Source organism: Chiloscyllium plagiosum, chromosome 3, assembly GCF_004010195.1.
Source record: "Chiloscyllium plagiosum isolate BGI_BamShark_2017 chromosome 3, ASM401019v2, whole genome shotgun sequence".
Lineage (NCBI taxonomy): Eukaryota > Metazoa > Chordata > Chondrichthyes > Orectolobiformes > Hemiscylliidae > Chiloscyllium > Chiloscyllium plagiosum.
In genome coordinates, this window is record NC_057712.1 from 97,960,934 (window position 1) to 97,983,671 (window position 22,738).

General features: G+C 42.2%; 1 protein-coding gene across 1 annotated transcript in view; it reads right to left on the reverse strand.

Moving 5' to 3' along the window:
* Positions 1-2,231: 2,231 nt before the first annotated feature.
* Positions 2,232-22,738, reverse strand: part of slc35a1 (solute carrier family 35 member A1) — a 25,085-nt gene continuing 4,578 nt past the window's right edge. The window contains exons 3-8 of the mRNA XM_043686927.1: positions 20,103-20,262; positions 18,646-18,798; positions 15,036-15,102; positions 8,668-8,844; positions 7,500-7,634; positions 2,232-6,441 (exon numbers count right to left, since the gene is read on the reverse strand). Coding sequence (XP_043542862.1) covers positions 6,311-6,441; positions 7,500-7,634; positions 8,668-8,844; positions 15,036-15,102; positions 18,646-18,798; positions 20,103-20,262 — 823 coding nt within the window. The 3' untranslated portion in view covers positions 2,232-6,310. The remainder of the gene's footprint in view (positions 6,442-7,499; positions 7,635-8,667; positions 8,845-15,035; positions 15,103-18,645; positions 18,799-20,102; positions 20,263-22,738) is intronic.

Sequence of the window (22,738 nt, forward strand, 5' to 3'; positions counted from 1 at the left end):
ATTTCTGGGATATTACTCATGTCTTCCACTACTAAGACTGACGCAAAGGTAGTTATTCAGTTCCTCAGCCATTTCCTTATTCCCCACTACAGTCTCTCCAGTGTTGTTATTTTCCACCTAGACCTACCCTGTCCCTGTAACCCTGCATTTTCCATGCCTAACCCACCCAGCCTGTACAATGCTGGACACTATGGGCAATTTACCATGGTCAACCTATCTAACCTGTACTTCTTTGGACTGTGGGAGGGAACAGGAACATCTGGAGGAACCCCACATAGACACAAGGAGAGTGTGCAAACTCCACATAGTCACTAAAGGGTGGAATCAAACCTAGATCCCTGCTGCTGAGGCAGCACCTGGCAAAATAGAACACCTGGCAAAACCCACACAGACACAATGTATGAGAGGATTTCCTGGCAGGGGTTTGCTTTGACTAGAAATTTAACTGGACTAGCCATATAAATAAGAGAAAGTGAGGATTGCAGATGCTGGAGATCAGAGCTGAAAAACGTGTTGCTGGAAAAGTGCAGCAAGTCAGGCAGCATCCAAGGAGCAGGGCTCCCTGAAGGGCTTATGCCCGAAACGTCGATTCTCCTGCTCCTTGGATGCTGCCTGACCTGCTGCGCTTTTCTAGCAACACATTTTTTAGCCATATAAATACAATAGTTTACAAGAGCCAGGGAATTCTATGCCAATTAACTTGTCTGGGGGCAGGCAACAAGAGTCAAGACAAGTTTGTAGTGAGATAGAATATTCCCAACTTATCTGGATGTGTGCAGCTCCAACAGCATTCAAAGACTGACTCCTTAATAGCACTGTAGATTACCTACACCAGATGACTGCAACTATCTTTTCAACAATAATTAGTGAGGAACAATAAACGTTGGCCTTGCCAGTGACACTCACATCAAATGCAAAACGTCAGTCCAAAAACAAACATGTATCTTGTACCTGTGCAGCAAGGCTATTTCATTGTTACGAAGTGACAATAAATGACCGATCAATGTATCATTGTAAAGTGTAGATGTCAATAAAAGATAATGACAAAACTATCAATTGTGATTCCTTTCCAGGGAGGAGTTTGCCAATTCAAAATCTACTTCATGTTTTTCAGTTTCTCTTTAGCTTCTCTCTACATTTGCTCATTTGTTAATCCCTGCCACAATGAAGTAATATGCTTTTGCTACTTTCCATGATTGTGGTTCTATTGTAATCAATTTGTTCCTAAAAGCCTTCAATATCATACAAAAGTAGTCTTGTGCTTCAATGTATGGCACAGTCTTAATTTAGATTTTTAAAGTTTTTTTTAAATTCATTCATTTACTCACATTCTGACAAGGTGCCTCCAATTCCCTGAAATCAACTTCAGCAACTCCCTGATGCAGCAACGTCCCCTGACGACGGCCACTGACTGATGGCCATGCGGCTCAAGGGACTTGCAAGACAGAAGTTTTTACATATAAATATAGAAACAGTCAAAGGTGACAACAAACCATCCAGAAAGAACGTAGGTGCAGATACATTAGCAGCATGAGTTTCGTTTGGTTTAGGAATAAGAAAACTTAATATTTACAAAAGGTCCCAGCCATGGAACAGACAATTAGATTACATTACAGTGTGGAAACAAGCCCTTCAGCCTAACAAGTCCACACTAACCCACCGAAGCACAACCCACCCATACCCCTACATTTACCCCTTACCCAACGCCACGGGCAATTTAGTATGGCCAAATCACCTGACCTGCACATCTTTGGACTGTGGGAGGAAATCCATGCAGACACGGGGAGAACGTGCAAACTCCACACAGTCGCCTGAGGCGGGAATTGAACCTGGGTCTCTGGCGCTTTGAGGCAGCAGTGCCACCGTGCCGCCCAATTGACCAGGTTAACAATCACACCCATATAAAATTTTGCATTTATCATTGTGACCACAGAATATCCTCAGACAACTGGTTGGTTGATTCACTAGAAGAAAGCAGCGACACAGGAACCAATATGGGAGAGACGTTTACACCGAGAACCTCTTCCCCCAAAGAAACAGAAAAGGATGAAGGGTGTCACAATTAGCCTCAAACAGCTTTTCAAACAAGAGAAAAAAAAGGATGAGAGAGAGAGTAACCAGTATTTCTGGAATTGGAATCTGCCTGCTGTGTCCCTGCACCATACGGTTTGCAGTGATTCAAATAATCTGATTAATACAAAAGATTTCTCAACAGTCACAACGCAATAATAAATTTAAGAAAAAAGTAAGATTTAATTAAATCAATAATATTCTAGAAAATACATCAAGTGCCACGGACTGCTTTTCCAAATAAACAGACAAATCAATCCATGAAATTGGACTATAAAACATAACCTATGAATGTGGAAAGGATACATGTTGCAAATTTGGTTGTTTGCACTTCTTGACAACTTCATTACAGCTGTAAGGCAAATAGCTTTGCTAATAAAAAAATTCCCACCATGAAAAAAAACAAAAACAAATTTGGACGTTGAAATATGATGTATCCTTCCCAGTAGCTTGTGACTTTGACACCAAAAGGTTTTCGTACAAAAAAAATCTCAATACCAATTCATTTTTGATGCACATTTAAAATATTAAAATACCACCCAATAATGACCAGCAAAACTCTGAGCACTGCACAAGTCTGTACTTACAGAGGCTCCAAGACTCTGCTAAATAATCTACATTCAGGAAAAAAAAAGTCAACTCTGTAGTGGATTGTTTTAAATAGGCTCAATTCCGCATACAGCATTTACAGACCACACTTTCTACAAATATTTGCACCCACACCAAAACTGCAAATATGTACGTTAACACTAGGAACTTTCATCAGCTAAGTTTGCAGTAACTCATGTTGAAGGCACTAAAACATAAATTAGTAAATGTTCCATAAATTAATTAATAAATGTACTGCTACATTCAAGAACATTTAAAAAGATCAGTTATAGAAAATTAAGACGAGGCAGAACTGAAATTAGGGAGGGAGACACTGCTACATTCATTGCTTGATTCAAAACAAACTGTCTCAGACTAAAAGAATTGGAAAATTCCTTGGAATGATAATGATAAAACACTAGAAATTCAGTTATAGTTCATTGACATCTATATATAGATACTAAAATTTCACAGACTTCAAATTGAGATTATCATGTCATTTTCTTCCAGGATCTCTCAGCAGTTCACATTTACTGTGAGCAAACACTTTAAAAAGATTGTTTGTAAATAGCCATTACCACAGAAGACGCAACCATTAATGAACGGTTAAATTATGATAATATGACCAGGAATTATCTTGAGTTTTGAACAAAGAATGTACTATTTTGTACCCGATTATAGCAATCTTTAGTAATCGGCGGGAAAAACAAACACGACTAGAGCAACTAAAGACCACTAGTCAAATAAGTGACAATGCTTGTTTGAGTGGTTACTACATTATTTTGCCCAAGGTAAGGGAGAAAAACTGAGAATAGCAGATGCATTAAAACTGGAACTTGTTTTTGCAGAGAAGTGCCAATATAACTTCAGGTTATTAAATTTATGAAAAAAGTATTTTAAATGGTTACAAAAAGACAAAATTGCTGTTCTGAAGGAGGGTTGCTGGACCTGAAATATTAACTCCGTTTTCTGTCCATTAATACTGCCAGATTCCGTTTTTCTAACAATTTCTGTTTTTGTTTCTGATTTCCAGCATTTGCAGTTCTTGGTTTTTTTTCCCAGTAAGTTTAAGTGGTAGTGTAATAAGAGTGAGTACACAACTGTTGAAGGGCAAATGCACCACACATTCTGCAACTCCCTACAGGGCAAATTTCCTACTCGAACCACCTGTCACAAAGTTCAAATGCAGTCTGAACATTTTGGTGTTTGAAAAAAGGAATAAAACATTGTATTTAAACAACAATCATTAATGCATGCTATGGAATGAGTGAATGTTTAGGCATTGCCCCATTGCATCCCTAGCATGCATTCAGGCATTGTTCTCAACCAGAAATGAGGAAAGAAACAAAGTTAACGCACATTGCTTGCAAAATGTATATCAGCCTTCAATTCACTATGCCAAGCAAATTCTGGTAACATCTAGAGATTTTCACGCTTTGTAGCAACACATTATTCACTTGGGACATAAGTCTGTCATATCCTTTTGTCAATTACAGGTGACAAAGTTAACTCTGCACTGCCTCTATTACCTGCACAAAAAGAAAAGGTAAATGTGCAGTTATAAATGTCAATCCAGACTTTAGCAGGAAAGTGCAATGTAAGTAGAAATACTAATTCCATGCTAACCCTGGTCAAATTACACTACAAAATTTACAGGAGCCCTGCTCAAATTTGTCTCAGTCTTATTTGGTGGAAAAACAGTGAGCAGCCTTCACAGGGTCACACTAAAGATGCATAAAAGTTAGTACAGGACAGACTAAGTTGACCTAAATCCATCAACTCTGCAGACCAATCTAATAGTTTTTATCCCTGTAACGTTCCATCTTTATTTCCCTCAACTGTGCAACAAATTTCATTTCAAAATTATTCATTGTCTTCACTCCCACCTCCCTAAGGAGCAGACAGTGCCAGGTCATTATCACCATTTCAAAAAAAACCTCCTTCCTCTTCACCATATCCATTGTCCAGAAAAAAAACCTACAATTGCTGTCTCTCCCCTTGTTCTCACATCAGTTAATGAGAACAGGATTACATTGTTTCATGTTGTGAAGCCTATTAAATAAGTGTTTCCTTTATCTTAAGGATTTGCAAAAAAAAAGTGATTTGATAACATCTCAAAATACCAACTACACAAGGTTTTAAGTACCAGACTTGTTATGAATGTCTTTATTATCCCCCCAACTATTTACCAAGTTGGAATTTTTGTTTCCTTCTTCAGATAGAATACGTGCCTCATTTGGAGGGATATATAAATGTTTAACTTTTACCTGCATCAGTTCTCTGACAGCCAGGTACCTAGTCTAAAAGGGTCCAATTCAATAGTTGCTTTTTTGTTTGCAGAGGGCTAACACTTTATAAAAAGGTCATTTTCATATTCCTTAACTTCAGATCAGAAAAGCAATGAGTACATAATTGTCACTACAGTTCCTTTTCTTGCATCAGCATTACTTCATGGTTAAGAATAAACTTAAGGATTTATTTTATGGATTATTTTAGCAACAAAAACAACACTTCTCATCACATAAGTAGATCATTATTGAAGGTTACAGAGATTTAAAAGAAACAAAGAGTTCAGAAACGTTTGATAATCTGGAGGAACTAGCAACAGAAAAGCAAGAAAATCCCAAAATTATTGTCTTGGTGGGTGAAGTGAGATTTTGGATGTGCTCTTTTACTTTCCAAATAGTGGGGGAAGTCTTACAGCTAAATTCTCCATGGGCGATTGCAGTAGTAAATACAGGACACCAAGTTTGATGATAACAGGCTCATGTTTGATGTGATTAATAAAACATCTTGGCAATCACTTTGGCTTAGTCAAAGGTACGAAAAGGGATTTCAGAATACACACTACCTCCCTGATCTGTAACACCAAATACAATCTTCTAGATTATCCTGCAACTGCATGCAGACAAGCTTAAGAGATCAGATCAAACCAGTCAGTCATTTTGTCTCAAATCTAGTTCCTGTATAATGTCAATGTTGATGAATGATAACAAGAATGCAATTTAAAAATTAATCTTGCTCATGCCAAACACAAGTAGCAATGTAAACAGCAATTTTGGAAAAAACGTCTTTGCACATATTCCAGCCAAATCACATGATGGATTTACAAGTAGACTGCCCTGCTTTCAGAGGCAACTACTGAAAATTAATCTAACAGTAGCAATAAGAGAAAAAAAATAGAGTAGAATCAGGATTTGCAAGGGAACGATTGCTTCTGATACCAACTAGGGAGACCAACACTGAGTAACCCAGTAACTAAAAAGTATAACAAACATGGCAGCTGCAAAGCACTGACTTTTAAAAGTTTGCGTTTAAAAAAGGCCATGGGAAAGAAAAGTCTACCAAAGAATTCTGTGACTGTTTGAAACATGACTGCATATTACCAGCACCTTCCGGAAGTAGATGTTTAAAAACGGCTTCTTTATAAACTTGTTAAATAACTTAGCTGTGTTCGTTGGATTGTCACAATGCATAACAGATCTTCACCTTGTTGGCACTAAAGTGCAAAAAAAGGATTCATGAATCAATGACCAATGGAGATTTTTGTTTTAGAAAATATCCACATCCCTTGTAAAAGCTGGGAGAGGATGCAGATAAGGTTTTTTTTAAACTCTTCACGTTTTGCCATTTCTTAATGAAGTGTTTATGATCACACATCTTCCAGTGGCAGTTTGGACTTCTCTGTTACAGTCTGTTGAATTGTCATTGTATTTTGCTTTGGTAAACCATAATAGTATATTGCAATACAGACGAGAATGGCTCCAGATACAAAGGTGGGAGCTGAAATGAAACAAATAAAATAAACAGTACTTCACTAACATGAGAAAATTATTTGTTTAAAATTTGTTAAAACATTCCACAACATGACAAAAATTCTCAAATGCACTATTCTTCAGCTATGCTGTTTTGCACATAGGACATCGATCACATTTGCAGTTTTTAAGAAAATTACAGCACGGAAACAAACTCTTCGGTCCAACCAATCTATGCCAACCATAATCCCAAACTAAACTATAGCCTGCACTTGGCCCATATCCTTCCAAACATTTCTTATTCATCCACTTAACCCAATGTTTTTTTAAACATTGTAACTGTACTCAAATCCACCACTTCCTCTGGAAGTTCATTCCACACAGGGACCACTTTGTAAAAACGTTGCCCCTCGTTACTTTAAAGTCTTACTGCTCTCACATTACAAATATGCTCCCTAGTCTTGAAATTCCCAAACCGAGGGAAAACACATCTTATCTACACCCATCATGATTTTATAAACTCCTAAACCTCCTACGCTCCAGTGAAAGAAGTCCCAGCCTATCAGGCCTCTCCATACATCTCAAATCCTTCATTCCTGGCAACATCCTGGTAAAGTTTTTCTGAACCCTCGCTGGTATCCTTTGCTTCCTCCCAAGTAGGTGAGGACCTGGAGTGTTACTTAAAGATGTTATATAATCTTCAATTGTTAATTTGTTGCTGGAAAGTTGAAGAGGACTTTGATATACATTGGAAGACTTTCTGAAGCACTGAATATTGGTGCAGTCTTCAGAAAGTAGCATACCCTCAGAGGCATTCATCCAAACGATTGTGTATTGTGATCTCTAGCTGCAAAGAAGTCACTAGGACCAAAAATGCAGATTAAACCAGATGTTCAAACATATGAATGTGGTAATAATACAGGACTGATTCAGCCCTTGTTTTCACCAAAATAACCCCAATGTTCACAGGATCTCAGCTCATCTAAACAAACCCTATTTGCTCGAGAGGCAAAATGTGTCACTACACCAACATGGCACGTGTCATTTAGACAGCGAGAGCCCGGTGTTAGGAAAGGTAATACTTACTTATCTGCAAGCCAAACAACAACATGGAAGCAACTGTGGAAATTACAATTGCTGCAGCAGCTGAGAATCCCTTCATAATGTTGTCTGTGTACTTCACAACAACTGAGGTGTACAGACCTCCAAGACTTGCTAATACTGTGGAGATGAAAGCAAAGTGATCACTGCATAGGTAGTTAACTGGACAAGATAGCAAATTGTTAGAGTCTACATTTATTTTTATCAAACTCAATGTGAGAAACACTGACAAGGTTTTTTAACGTGACAGTAGTCAGGAAGCTTTCTCCTTGGACCTGCAATTCCTTGTGCTGATCGTACTCCCATAAGAGCCAGGACTTTTGCCCAATGACAACACAGCAACAATGCACAGGCAACTAATGTGCTTGGAGGGAGCAGAACCTGGCAGGAGATATTCATCCAACAGTTTAGCTGCTCTAGTTCTAATTGGTGTGGGATGGCCCAGGAGTGAACCAGACTGTTGAAGTAAGCTGGTGTGTTGTTGCAGTGTTGTTCATAGTCAATACAAACTAGAATGAAGGTAGGTGTGAAAACTGGTCTCAGTGACAGGAACACCTGCTGAGTTAAAAGGAGCTAGATCTTCAAGACCCTACAGGGAAACCTTACTCAGCAAACAAAACCAAGCCCATTTAAACCATAAACAAACCACACAACCCAAATATCCACTGTGGGGACACACAAACCAGAAGACATTAAAAATAAGGGGTCACCCTAGGAAACAGTTTGGGAAACATTGTTTGAAGGCATTTAGTACATTGTACCAGGCCAAGTCTGCAGAAGCTCCTGCTGCAAAAATTTCCCAAGCCAGCTCAGGGAAGCCTCCCTGAACCAGGAATTCCAAGCAGATCTCACCATCCAAATTATTAAGCTGGAAACTGAACTTGGATTGGAGTGGACAGAACACCAATCCCACCCGAGACACACTGGAATTCCATCAAAAAGAAGATTTTGCCTCTCACAAAATGGAAGATTAGTCCTTTTGTTTGCTTATCTACTCACATTGCCATCTGAATCATATCTGAGCACCAAATGTTCTTTCACATCACTTACAATCTTTCCATTTGAGGAAGGGAGATTCCTGACTTCATTCTGCATTATTTTGAATTGTTATAACGTGAAAATAAAATTTCACTAGAAAGATAACGGTACTCACATACAACAAACCAGACCCAGTGGGTGTACCCAAAGAAAAAGCCCTTCTCCATCACTTGGGCACCATCATTCACAAAAACTCCAAATGCAGTGACCACAATGCCAGAGATATACATCTGTATGTTCCTCACCCACAGAGATGTTTCAGAACTTTTCAGCACCTTCTCAAAGTAAACACCTACATGCGAGAGAAATGAAACATATCAGATGAACGACATCAAAAGCACAAGTTAAATGTTCGACTCTCACTAAATACTAATAAAATCAGATCTGATGTAGAATCCTAACCACTCTTCACCACACTTTCTCCACTTACACTGGACTGAAGTGGAATTCACCTTGAACTCCAGCCTAAGAGCAGTAGGCCTGCCATATCCTGGGGGCAGCACGGTGGCGCAGTGGTTAGCACTGCTGATTCACAGCGCCAGAGACCCGGGTTCAATTCCCACCTCAGGCGACTGACTGTGTGGAGTTTGCACATTCTCCCTGTGTCTGCGTGGATTTCCTCGGGGTGCTCCGGTTTCCTCCCACAATCCCCCAAAAAATGTGCAGGTTAGGTGAATTGGCCATGCTAAATTGCCCGTAGTGTTAGGTGAAGGGGTAAATGTAGGAGAATGGGTCTGGGTGGGTTACGCTTCGGCGGGTCAGTGTGGGCTTGTTGGGCCGAAGGGCCTATTTCCACACTGTAAGTAATCTAATCTAATCTAATAACCAGTGTGAAAAAGCTGTAATCTGATTTTATTGAATGTAGGGCTTAACATGCACAAAGTGGAATGCCATTCACTGCTTTTAGCAGTTTATCATACCTGACAAAAATCAAACTTTTGGAAGACTTCCAATGCCTATTCCACAGCTATTTTTACATTTCCAGTGTAGTACAGACAGACGTTTCTGTAGTCAGGGGTTTGTGTTAGGGGACTCTCTTGTCCGAGGTATAGACAGACGTTTCTGTGGTCAGCAGCGAAAATCAGAATGGTGTGTTGCTTCCCTGGTGCCAGGATCGAGGATGTCTCAGAGAGGGTGCAGAATGTTCACAAGGGGAAAGCGGGGCCAGCAGGAGGTCATTGTCCACATTGGAACCAACGACTTAGCAAGGGAAAAGGTTGTGATTCTGAAGGGAGATTACAGAGAGTTAGGCAGGAACTTCAAAAGAAGGTCCTCGAGAGTGGTAATAGCTGGATTACTCCCGGTGCTACGAGCTAGTGAGGGCAGGAATAGGAGGATAGAGCAGATTAATACATGGCTGAGGAGCTGGTGTATGGGAGAAGGATTCACATTTTTGAATCATTGGAAGCTCTTTTGGGGTAGAAGTGACCTGTGCAAGAAGAATGGATTGCACCTAAATTGGAAGGGGACTAATATACTGGCAGGGAGATTTGTTAGAGCTGCTCGGGAGGATTTAAACTAGTAAGATGGGGTGGGTGGGACCCAGGGAGATAGTGAGGAAAGATTTCAATCTGAGACTAGTAGAGTTGAGAACAAAGACGAGTCAAACAGCCAAGGCAGGCAGGGACAAAGCAGAGAACAAGGTAGGACTGATAAATTAAACTGAATTTATTACAACGCAAGAGGCCTAACAGGGAAGGCAGATGAACTCAGGGCATGGTTAGGAACAAGGGACTGGGATATCAGAGCAATTACAGAAACATGGCTCAGGGATGGGCAGGACTGGCAGCTTAATATTCCAGGATACAAATGCTACAGGAAGGAAAGAAAGGGGAGGCAAGAGTGGTGAGGGAGGGGTGTTTTTGATAAGGGATAGTATTACAACTGCACCGAGGGAGGATATTCTGGGAAATACATCCAGGGAAGTTATTTGGGTGGAACTGAGAAATAAGAAAGGGATGATCACCTTACTGGGATTGTACTATAGACCCCCTAATAGTGAGAGGGACACCGAGAAACAAATTTGTAAGGAGATCTCAGTTATCTGTAAGAATAGGGTGGTTATGGTAGGGGGTTTTAACTTTCCAAACATAGATTGGGACTGCCATAGTGTTAAGGGTTTAGATGGAGAGGAACTTGTTAAGTGCGTACAACAAAATTTTCTGATTAAGTGTGTGGATGTACCTACTCGAGAAGGTGCAAAACCAGACCTACTCTTGGGGAAATAAAGCAGGGCAGGTGACTGAGGTGTCAGTGGGGGAGCACTTTGGGGCCAACGACCATAATTGTATTAGACTTAAAATAGTGATGGAAAAGGATAGACCACATCTAAAAGTTGAATTCTAAATTGGAGGAAGGCTAATTTTGATGGTATTAGGCAAGAACTTTCAAAAGCTGATTGGGCGCAGATGTTCGCAGGTAAAGGGACGGCTGGTAAATGGGAAGCCTTCAGAAATATGACGACGAGAGTCCAGAGAAAGTATATTCCTGTTAGGGTGAAAGGAAAGGCTGGTAGGTATAGGGAATGCTGGATGAACAAAGAAATCGAGGTTTTGGTTAGGAAAAAGGAACCGTATGTCAGGTATAGATAGGATAGATCAAGTGAATCCTTAGAGAGTATAAAGGCAGTAGGAGTATACTTAAGAGGGAAATCAGGAGGGCAAAAAGAGGACATGAGATAGCTTTGGCAAATAGAATTAAGAAAAATCAAAAGGGTTTTTACAAATACATTCAGGACAAAAGAGTAACTAGGAAAGAATAGGGCCCCTCAAAGATCAGCAAGACGGCCTTTATGTGGAGCCGCAGATGGGGGGGAAGATACTAAACGAGTATTTTGCATCAGTAAATACTGTGGAAAAGGACATGGAAGATATGGAATGTAGGGAAATAGATGGTGACATCTTGAAAAATGTCCATATTACAAAGGAGGAAGTACTGGATGTCTTGAAACGCGTAAAAATGGATAAATCCCCAGGACGTGACCAGGTGTATCCTAGAACTCTGCAGGAAGCAATTGCTGGACGTCTCGCTGAGATATTTGTATCATCGATAGTCACAGGTGAGGTGCCGGAAGACTAGAGGTTGGCTAACGTGGTGCCACTATTTAAGAAAGATGGTAAGGACAAGCCAGGGAACTATAGACCAGTGAGCCAGACGTCAGTGGTGGGCACATTGTTGGAGGGAATCCTGAGGGACAGGATGTGCATGTATTTGGACACTGATTAGGGATAGTCAACATGGCTTTGTGCGTGGAAAATCATGTCTCACAAACTTAATTGAGATTTTTGAAGAAGTAACAAAGAGGATTGATGAGTGCAGAGCAGTACATGTGATCGATATGGACTTCAGTAAGGCGTTCGACAAGGTTCCCCGTTGGGGACTGGTTAGCAAGGTTAGATCTCACGGAATACAGGGGGAACTAGCCATTTGGATACAGAACTGACTCAAAGTAGAAGACTTTGGTGGTGGTGGAGGGTTCTTTTTCAGACTGGAGGCCTGTGACCAGTGGAGTGCCACAAGGATCGGTGCTGGGTCCTCTACTTTTTGTCATTTATATAAATGATTTGGATGTGAGCATAAGAGGTACAGTTAGTAAGTTTGCAGATGACAGCAAGATTGGAGGTGTAGTGGACAGCGAAGAAGGTTACCTCAGATTACAACGGGATCTTGATCAGATGGGCTAATGGGCTGAGAAGTGGCAGATGGAGTTTAATTCAGATAAATGCGAGGTGCTGCATTTTGGGAAAACAAATCTTAGCAGGACTTATACACTTAATGGTAAAGTCCTAGGGAGTGTTGCTGAACAAAGAGACCTTGGAGTGCAGGTTCATAGCTCCTTGAAAGTGGAGTCGCAGGTAGATAGGATAGTGAAGGTGGCATTTGGTATGCTTTCCTTTATTGGTCAGAATATTGAGTACAGGAGTTGGGAGGTCATGTTGCGGCTGTACAGGACATTGGTTAGGCCACTGTTGGAATATTGCGTGCAATTCCGGTCACCTTCCTATCGGAAAGATGTTGCGAAACTTGAAAGGATTCAGAAAAGATTTACAAGGATATTGCCAGGGTTGGAGGATTTGAGCTAGGGGGAAAGGTTGAATAGGCTAGGGCTGTTTTCCCTGGAACATCGGAGGCGGAGGGGTGACCTTATAGAAGTTTACAAAATCGTGAGGGGCATGGATAGGATGAATAGACAAAGTCTTTTCCCTGGGGTTGGTGAGTGCAGAACTAGAGGACTTAGGTTTAGGGTGAGAGGGGAAAGATATAAAAGAGACCTAAGGGGCAACTTTTTCACGCAGAGGGTGGTGAGTGTATGGAACGAGCTGCCAGAGGAAGTGGTGGAGGCTGGTACAATTGCAACATTTATGAGGCGAGGATGTACGAGGAGAACCTGACTTTGCACAGACTCAGCTATGGATCTATTGTGGATGATGAAAGACTCTCTGCGGAGGAAATGGATGAAAGGAGACATCAGAACATTGCCTATGAGTATCTGGCAGGTGGGACTAGATTGGGTTGGCATATCTGGTCAGCATGGACGAGTTGGACCGAAGGGTCTGTTTCTGTGCTGTACATCTGACTCTATATAAAGTATTTCACCGCACTATTCCAGGCTGTGCTCTGCAGGGCACTACGTCAATGCAGAGTGTTTCTTTGGAACTGGGTTAAGAATATTCAGCAGCAAACATGGAACTCCTGAAGCGCCATTCTCAACTCAGTGGAGTTTGGGAGAATGATGGGGTGATCCCATCGAAACATATCGGATTCATAAGGGGCTTCTCGGGTTAATGCCATGAGAATGTTGCCCCTGGGAGCATCTCTGACCAGAGGGCGTAGTCTCTGAATAAAGGAGCATCAATTTTAGATTGCGAGGAGGGGAGATTTCTTCTCTAAAGGGTGAGATTTTGGAACACCAAAGAGCTGTGGGGCAGAATCCTTTTGTGCATTTAAGGCTGAGACAGGTAAGATTCTTGATCATTCAGGGAAATGAGGGTTGCAAGGAAAATACTGGCAAGTGAACATGAGGATTGTCAAATCAGCAATGATTCTATTGAATGGTGGAGCAGGCTAGAGAGTCAAATGGCCCACTCTTGTTCCTATTTTGTGTGGTTTTAATCTAATCCTGGCCAAGGTATCTTCAAAGGTCAAGTGACAAAAAAAAAATTGTCTTGTACAGTATGTATGAGGGTCAGTAACAAATTAGTGGCTCATGTTAGAATTTGTGTGGCAGATGGAGAATACAGGAGGACGTGCCAGGAGCAGCATCAGGCAAACCTTAAAAACAAGGTGTCCATCTGGTGAAACTACTAAATAATTTGAGTACTTGCATGCCAACCAGAAGCAGCAACTGAGAGACTGAGACAACCGATTCCACAATCAATGGATCAGATCCTAGCTCTGCAGTCCTACCACACCCCAGTTGTGAATGATGGTGGACAATTAAACAACTCAGAGGAGCATTCCACAAATATCGTCATCGTCATGGATGTAAGAGACCAGCACTTACATCAGTGGCCCTCAGCATTACAGATATCAGTCTTCAGCCAATTCAATTCACTCCACGTGATATCATTAACCTTTGGAATTGGATGACTGAATGTCAAGGGGTGGTGGGTAGATTGCCTCTTATTGGCGATGGTCATAACTTGGCTTTGTGCGGCACAAATGTTATTTGTCACGTGTCATGGGGAGAATGTGCAAACTCCACACAGACAGGTGGGAATCGAACCCAGGTCCCTGGTGCTGTGAGGCAGCACTGCTAACCACTGAGCCATCGTGCCACCCATAGCTTCCAGGATCAAACATTCTCATGGCAGTACGGCTGTAGGCATAAAAATAGCAAGTGCAATAAATCAGTTTCTGGGAGATAGGAATAGTTAATGTTCTTTTTCCGAATGGGTAAAACCGTGGCTGGTGGATTTCAACAGCAGTAAGTGAGAGGTCATTCACTGGGGACTGAAAAAGTGAGCAATAAATTCTTTCCAAACAAAAAGTAGAAACTGTGGTGATGGAGACAGACCCAGGAGTCGACATGCATAGATCGTCACAATGTCATGAAGGTACAAAAATCATCCAAAAAGCTAATGTAATACTGGCTTCTAAACAGAGGGTAGAATACAAGAGGTTAGAAGTCATGCTATAAGTATAACACTTCCTCCTATAAGTATACAAAGCCTTCTTTAGATCACCAATAGAACAGTGGGTTCAGATCTGAGCAGCATACCCTATGTAGAGAGTGCACAGGAGTTTGTGGGAATGCAGTATAAGGTTCATTATACTGATCGCTGAATTCCAAAGGTTAAATCACAAGGATACATTACAAATAACTTGGGGTTATATTTCTGTGAATTATGATGAGTACAGGCAATTTGATCTCCAATGAACAAAACAATGAAAAATGTTCAACCAAGAAACTATACTGGCATGAGATTATCTTAAATGGGAAAGAGATGACATTTAAAGCTTGATCAGGTTACATCTACATACCTGCAAATCCAGAACACAACACTGCAATGGCTATGGCAACAAATCCCAAAAGTGGATTCTGTTCAATCTGCAATAAGAGTAATCAGGAGGTGAAGAATGACCTCATTATTACACATGAATAACACAAGACTACTTTGTGAATCAAATCAGAGTTGCAAAATTACTTTGATTAGTAAGGAAAACAAAAAAATGTACAAATAAAACTTCACATCAGTTATCTTCTCAGTCTTTATTTTGCTTTGTTGTTGTGAACCAACGAAGGTCATAGTGTGGAGATGCTGGTGTTGGATTGGGGTAAACAATGCCAAGTTATAATCCAACAGGTTTACTTAAAAGCACTAGCTTTTGCAGCACTGCTCCTTCATCAGGTGTGGAGCAGGGTCATAAGAAACAGAATTTATAGCAAAAAATGACAGTGTCATGTGATATATTGAACAAACCTAGATTGCTGTTAAGTCTTTCATTTTTTAGAATGGGTTGCAGGTTTCGGTTCATTAATATGTAAATCCCAGAACTTCTTTTAAGGCACATTCTCGAGATAACTTAAGGTTTTGTAAATAAAAAAAAGTGGCATTTCAGCTCAGATAATGCATTAAAGTTGTGAGGTTAGAGTCTATTTGACTCACAATCTGGAGTCAGACTGGCTCTATTTCCAGAGTAGGAATTTATAAAACGTTACATGGATTGACTGCCTGCAGATTGTATGCTTTTTGTTCAAAATAGAAGGTACCTGCAAATTCAAGAGATGGAGCGCACAGGCGCGATGGGGGGAGGGAGCACCCACGAAGGGAGGGGGGGACGCGACGGCACGATGGGGGAGGGGTGGGGGAGAGAGAATGAGGGCGCGACGGGGGGGGGGGCAGGGAGCCCGCGCGAGGGTGCGACGGGGGAGAGCGTGAGAGACACAGCCTGTGATTCAGTCAATGTTGCAGGCAAGGATGCCCTGAGACATGGAACATTGGCAAGACCAAGCATTTGCTACAACAACGGATGAATGGACACCGCACAACAATCACCAGACAGGGATGTCCCCTCCCAGTCGGAGAACACTTCAGTGGTCAGGGTCTTTCGGCCTCAGTTCTTCGGGTGACCATCCTCCAAGGCAGACTTCGGGGTGCACAACAACGCAGAGCGGGCAAACAGAGGCTGATAGCCAAGTTACATACCCATAAGGATAGCCTCAACTGGGACCTTGGATTCATGTCACACTGCAGGGTACCCTACTACACTATACACTCACATCCACTCACACACAAACACCCACTCACAGGCTTATACGCAATCACACTCTCTCTCGCTGTCTCTCATGCGTGTGCACACACACCCACAGGGTGAATATGCATTTGCAGACACCTATTTTGCTCAAAAAGCATACGATCTGCAGGCAGTCAATGCAAGCAATGTAAGATTTTATAAATTCCTATGGCAATAGAACCAGTCTGACTAGAGATTGGAATGCAGATTCTACCTTCATAACTTTAATGCTTTATCTGAGCTGAGAGATTTTTTTTATATATAAAAAACCTTAAGTTAACTCGAGAATGTGACTTAAAAGTAATTCTGGGATTTACATATTAATGAACCAAAACCTGCAATCTACTGTAAAAGATGAAAGACTTAACAGCAATCGGGGTTTGTTCAATATATCGTTTCACTTGCATGACACTGTGATCTTTTGCTATAAATTCTGTGTCTCATGATCCAGTTCCACAGCTACCTGATGAAGGAACAGGGCTCTGAAAGCTAGTACTTCCAAATAAACCTACTGGACTATAACCTGATGTTGTGTGATTGTTATCAATGAAGGTGAACATGCAGAATCACAGATGCAGACTATTAAATCAAATCAGTACAGCTTACCATTGCATTACAACAAAACAAGTAACAGCTCTACGAATGCTCCCTCTCAGTTTAGTTGTTCCGATGTGGCGTTCTAATATTCTGCTGCAACATATTTAAACCAGAGCAGAAATCACAGGGTGGGCAACGATGGAACACGTGCAGATTTTTCCCAGCTGCTGCAGGGCCTGACAGCCTCCAGGGAACATTGACCTGACCCTTCATCACATCAGCAAGTTCACAATCAGGCAAGATTCAAGTAAGCTGAGCATAGTGGTTAGCAGGGACCCAGGTTCGATTCTATCCTCGGTAAACTTTGTGTGGAGTTTCACATTCTCCTTGTGTCTGTGGGGATTTCCTCCAGGAGCTCCGGTTTCCTCCCACAGTCCAAAAGATGTGCAGATTAGATGGATGGGCCGTGCTAAATATTGCCCACAATGTACAGGTTACGTGGGTGTGTCACGGTAAAATCCCCAAGCGAGATTACGGGAGGGGAGGGGTGCATCTGGGTGAGATCCTCTTCAAAGTGCTTTTTGATTAGATTAGATTACTTACAATGTGGAAACAGGCCCTTCGGCCCAACAAGTCCACACTGACCCGCCGAAGCGCACCCACCCAGACCCATTCCCCTACATTTACCCCTGCACCTAATTTAGCAGACAATTTAGCATGGCCAATTCACCTAACCTGCATCTTTTTGGACTGTGGGAGGAAACCGAAGCACTCAGAGGAAACCCACACAGACACGGGGAGAATGTGCAAACTCCACACAGTCAGTCGCCTGAGGCGGGAAATGAACCTGGGTCTCTGGTGCTGTGAGGCATCAGTGCTAACCACTGTGCCACCGTGCCGCCCATTTGTGTAACCTTGTTGGGAGAAATGGCCCTCTGTCTGTACTTTGGGGATTCCATCAGCTAACTTGTCTCCAGTGTTCCTAACTGCTGCATCAGTGACACCAGATTGCCTGCAGGTATTTGTTTTCAAACCAAGATTGAGCGCCCATTTCGGGGTCAGATCGTCCTCTCTGTACAGTTGGCACGTGCAGCTTTTGCACCTTGTACCAACAACGGGAGATAGGAGTTTGATTACCGAGACAATTTTTTTAAACCAGCCGAGGAAAGTTAGATAATTAAGATTGCGTGACTAGCCCCTCCCCCACTCCAGAGCATTTTTTAAAGATTTCCATGAATGCACGATGCTTTCAAAATAACTCTAAATTTTCTGTCTGGCTAGGGGAGGGATGCGGTTGAGACAGACAAAGACAGCGCAAGAGAAAGAAAACTTTTCAAACATAGCACCACTGCTTGCAAGAGGAGTGATTTACATTGAAATAGATTTCCAGAAGTAGACATTTTTTTCCCTAAGTATCTCAAATCATTTGACTATTTGTCATGTGAATTACAACCACACAATTTTATCCACATATTTTCAGCAAAAGTCGCTGAACTTTATTTGACTCAAAATGGTAAGGGCAGATCTTACACATTACGAAAGTGCATAAAAGCAAATCAGTACTATTGTGGCACAGTTAATTGACTGACTCCACTGGTTTCTTACAAGCTTTCATACAAAAGCCAATAAACATGTGTCAAAACAACACAGTTTTGCGTGGTGATATCACATATTGATTTTAAACTGGCTGAAAATTTTTGTTTTGACAAGAGGTTAAATAATTTGGAAAATACAGCCAAGAAGTAGGTCATTTTGCCCAAACAGTCCATGCCAGCATCAATGCTTCACTGAAACCATCTCCCAATCTGCAATTACTTACCTGCACCTTTGTAGTTTCTACAGGCTTCCACTGGACTAGTGATACCCCAGCACACAGCATAAACACAGACGCCCACTGCACCTTGCTGAGTGAGCGGTTCAGCATAAAGACCGTACACAACGCTGTACTGGGGATCTTTAGTTGATACGTCACCTTAAAAAGAAAATGCAAAAATAATTTTTTATAAAACAGAAGTTTACTCTTTTCTTTCCAATTGGCCCAGCTAAAAAAACTACAGGGCACCAAATTTATTTCAGTGATTACCATGTTGAGTGACACTGTAAATCATCAAGTGATCAACTTTTACATTGAATGCAGATTCTTATAAACGGTAATAAAAGTTTTGCATTGTTAAACTGTCAAGGCCTCTGGTTCAAGGTATACCAGTTGGGTTCTGCACATCTTTCAAGTTGACAGCTAGCCAATGCAAAGTGGCAAAAGGAACCAGCACCTACAGCCAGTCCCTATGAGAACACAAGGATAATCCAGCAAAACAACAAAGGGGACTTACTAGTCTGACTCATCTTGCATACAAGCAGAAGTTCTGTATGATGGTTACCTCCAAGTATATATTTTTTTAAAACTGCTCCCCACTCACCTCCCAAAAATCTGAGAACTAAATTCAGGAGCCATTCCATTATTCAATTAGACACCAAATCCATTCCAAACGTGGCATTGAAGTACATGGCTACGAGGGAGCTTTTTTGCGTCCATGTGGCCCTTTTCTCTGGGACCACATGGACACAAATGCCAAATTCATGTCCTGCCCATCCTCCTGTCCTTGTCACCAGTAATCAAATGTCATCGTTTCACAGGTAGTAGCAAAACCTTGTTCGTCACCCTCCCAAACACTTCCAGTACACCTTTTGCTGCATACCAGAAAAATACTTGAACAACTGGACTTCATGTTCGTGGTCTTAGGACCAGACTCCCCAGAGAAGCTATTATAAAAAGGTACTGGTCATACCTTAGTAGTTTTGCCAAGTTTCCACTGACCAAATGTGACCGCTGAAAGATAGAGTAAGTGGTCTGGGTGGGCAGCAATACAAAGTCAGACATAGTTTTCATCTTACATCCTTAAGCTTCCAGCAAGTTTTCCAGGTAGAAACAGGCCTGGCAGCTGTATTCCTGGAAGTTGTGGTCAACCACTGCATTCTTGCTGAGATTGGTCTGCATCTGTTCCAGTTAAATCCCTTTTAAAATCAGCACTGTAACACACACTGCCTTTAATTCCAAAAAGCGTGTCTCTGAATTGTTATGCCATCGTAGAGTAGTTAGTGAAGTTTACCACAGAAGCTTTACACTCAGCACCATTTTGATGTCCTTTCTCCTCACAATTTTTATTTTTTCAATGCATCAAATATTATATAATACTTTTCAAAAAATGTAAGAAACCCACTTGGTTAACAAATGCTTGAGAATATCTTCAATGATTGATGTAGCCAGATAGTCATTACCTGATACACTGCTGCATCCAAATTACTAAGTGCCACAAAAGCCATATTGTTCTGAACAGCATACACTAGAGATGGAACACTGAGCTTCAGCATTTCTTTGGGACTTCTTAGTATATGCTCCTGCAAAGTTGACAGCGTCTTACTCAAACTCCCAGTGTCCCTTAGGAAGGAAAAGAATAGAAGCAATGCCACATGTTAAATCATCAATGAGCAAAAAGATCCAGATTGACAGGTCACCGCCCATCCAGGGAAAGGAGGAGCTAAAAGTTCATAAAGCATCTCCAGGACACCTGCACCAATCAGCCCCACCACCCCGTGGCCAAACATTTCAACTCCTGCTCCCACTCTGCTGAGGACATGCAGGTCCTGGGCCTCCTCCACTGCCACTCCCTCACCACCCGATGTCTGGAGGAAGAACGCTTCTTCTTCCGCCTCAGGACCCTTCAACCTCGCCAGTTGGTGAACTTCACCAGTTTCCTCAGTTCCCCTCCCTCTACCTTACCCCAGTTCCAAACTTCCAGCTCAGCACTGTCCTCATGACCTGTAGAGTTTCCTTCCCACCTATCACTTTCCCACCTGCAAAGCAATAGTTATTGGGGACTCGATAGTTCGGGGCACAGATAGGCGGTTTTGTGGGGGCGAGAGAGACTCACGTTTGGTATATTGCCTCCTAGGTGCAAGGGTACGTGACGTCTCTGATCGTGTTTTCCGGGTCCTTAAGGGGGAGGGGGAGCAGCCCGAAGTCGTGGTCCACATTGGCACCAACGACATAGGTAGGAAGGGGGCTGAGGATGTTGGACAGGCTTTTAGGGAGCTAGGTTGGAAGCTCAGAGTTAGAACAAACAGAGTTGTTGTCTCTGGTTTGTTACCGGTGCCACGTGATAGAGAGTCGAGGAATAGGGAGAGAGAACAGTTAAATGCGTGGCTACAGGGATGGTGCAGGTGGGAGGGATTCCGGTATCTGGATAACTGGGGTTCTTGGGAAGTGGCTTGAAGTGTGTATACTTCAATGCAAGAAGTATACGGAATAAGGTAGGTGAACTTGCAGCGTGGGTTGGTACCTGGGACTTCGATGTTGTGGCTATTACGGAGACATGGCTAGAACAGGGACAGGATTGGCTGTTGCAGGTTCCGGGATTTAAATGTTTTAGTAGCGTCAGAGGTGGGGGTAAAGGAGGGGGAGGTGTGGCATTGCTTGTCAAAGATAGTATTACAGTGTTGGAAAGGACGATGGATGAGGACTTGCCATCTGAGGTAGTTTGGGCTGAGGTTAGGAATAGGAAAGGTGAGGTCACCCTGTTAGGAGTCTTTTACAGGCCTCCTAATAGTCCTAGAATCATTGAAGAAAGGATTGGGAAGGTGATTCAGGAGATGAGTGACAGTCATAGGGTGGTTGTTATGGGGGACTTTAACTTTCCAGATATTGACTGGGAAAGCTATAGCTCGAGTTCATTAGATGGGTCGATGTTTGTCCAATGTGTGCAGGAGGGTTTCCTGACACAATATGTAGACAGGCCAACAAGAGATGAGGCCATACTGGATTTGGTTCTGGGTAACGAACCAGGCCAGGTGTTAGAATTGGAGGTAGGGGAGCACTCTGGGGACAGTGACCACAATTCGGTGACTTTTACTCTAGTGATGGAGAGGGATAAGTGTGCACTGCAGGGCAAGAGTTATAGCTGGGGGCAAGGAAATTATGATGCGGTGAGGCACGACTTAGGATGCGTGGTTTGGAAAAGTAGGCTTCAAGGGAAGGGCACAATTGATATGTGGAGCTTGTTCAAGGAGCAACTATTGAGTTTCCTTGATAAGTAGGTATCTGCCAGGCAGGGAGGAAAGGGTCGTGTGAGGGAGCCGTGGTTTAATAAAGAATTGGAATCCCTTGTTAAAGGGAAGAGGGCGGCCTATGTAAAGATGAGGCGTGAAGGTTCAATTGGGGCGATTGAGAGTTGTAAGGTAGCCAGGAAGGATCTGAAGAGAGAGCTAAGAGCAGCAAGGAGGGGACATGAAAAGTCCTTAGTTGGTAGGAGTAGGGAAAACCCAAAGGCTTTGTATAGGTATGTCAGGAATAAAAGACTAGGGTAGGAATAGGTCCAGTCAAGGATAGTAGTGGGAAGTTGCATGTGGAGGCTGAGGAGATTGGGGAGACACTGAATGAATACTTTTCGTCAGTATTCACTCAGGAACAGGACATTGTTGCCAATGTGAATACCGAGTCACAATGAATTAGAATGGACGGCTTTGAGGTATGTAGGGAAGAGGTGTTGGGAAATTCTGGAAAGGGTGAAAATAGATAAGTCCCCTGGGCCTGATGGCATTTATCCTAGGATTCTCTGGGAAGCAAGGGAGGAGATTGCAGAGCCATTGGCCTTGATTTTTATGTCCTCGTTGTCTACAGGAATAGTGCCAGAAGACTGGAGGATAGCAAATGCGGTTCCCTTGTTCAAAAAGGGGAGTAGGGATAACCCTAGTAACTATAGGCCGGTGAGTCTCACTTCTGTTGTGGGCAAAGTCTAAGAGAGAATTGTAAGGGATAGGATTTATGAACATCTGGATAGGAATAATGTGATCAAGGATAGTCAGCATGGTTTTGTGAAGGGCAAGTCGTGCCTCACAAACCTTATTGAATCCTTTGA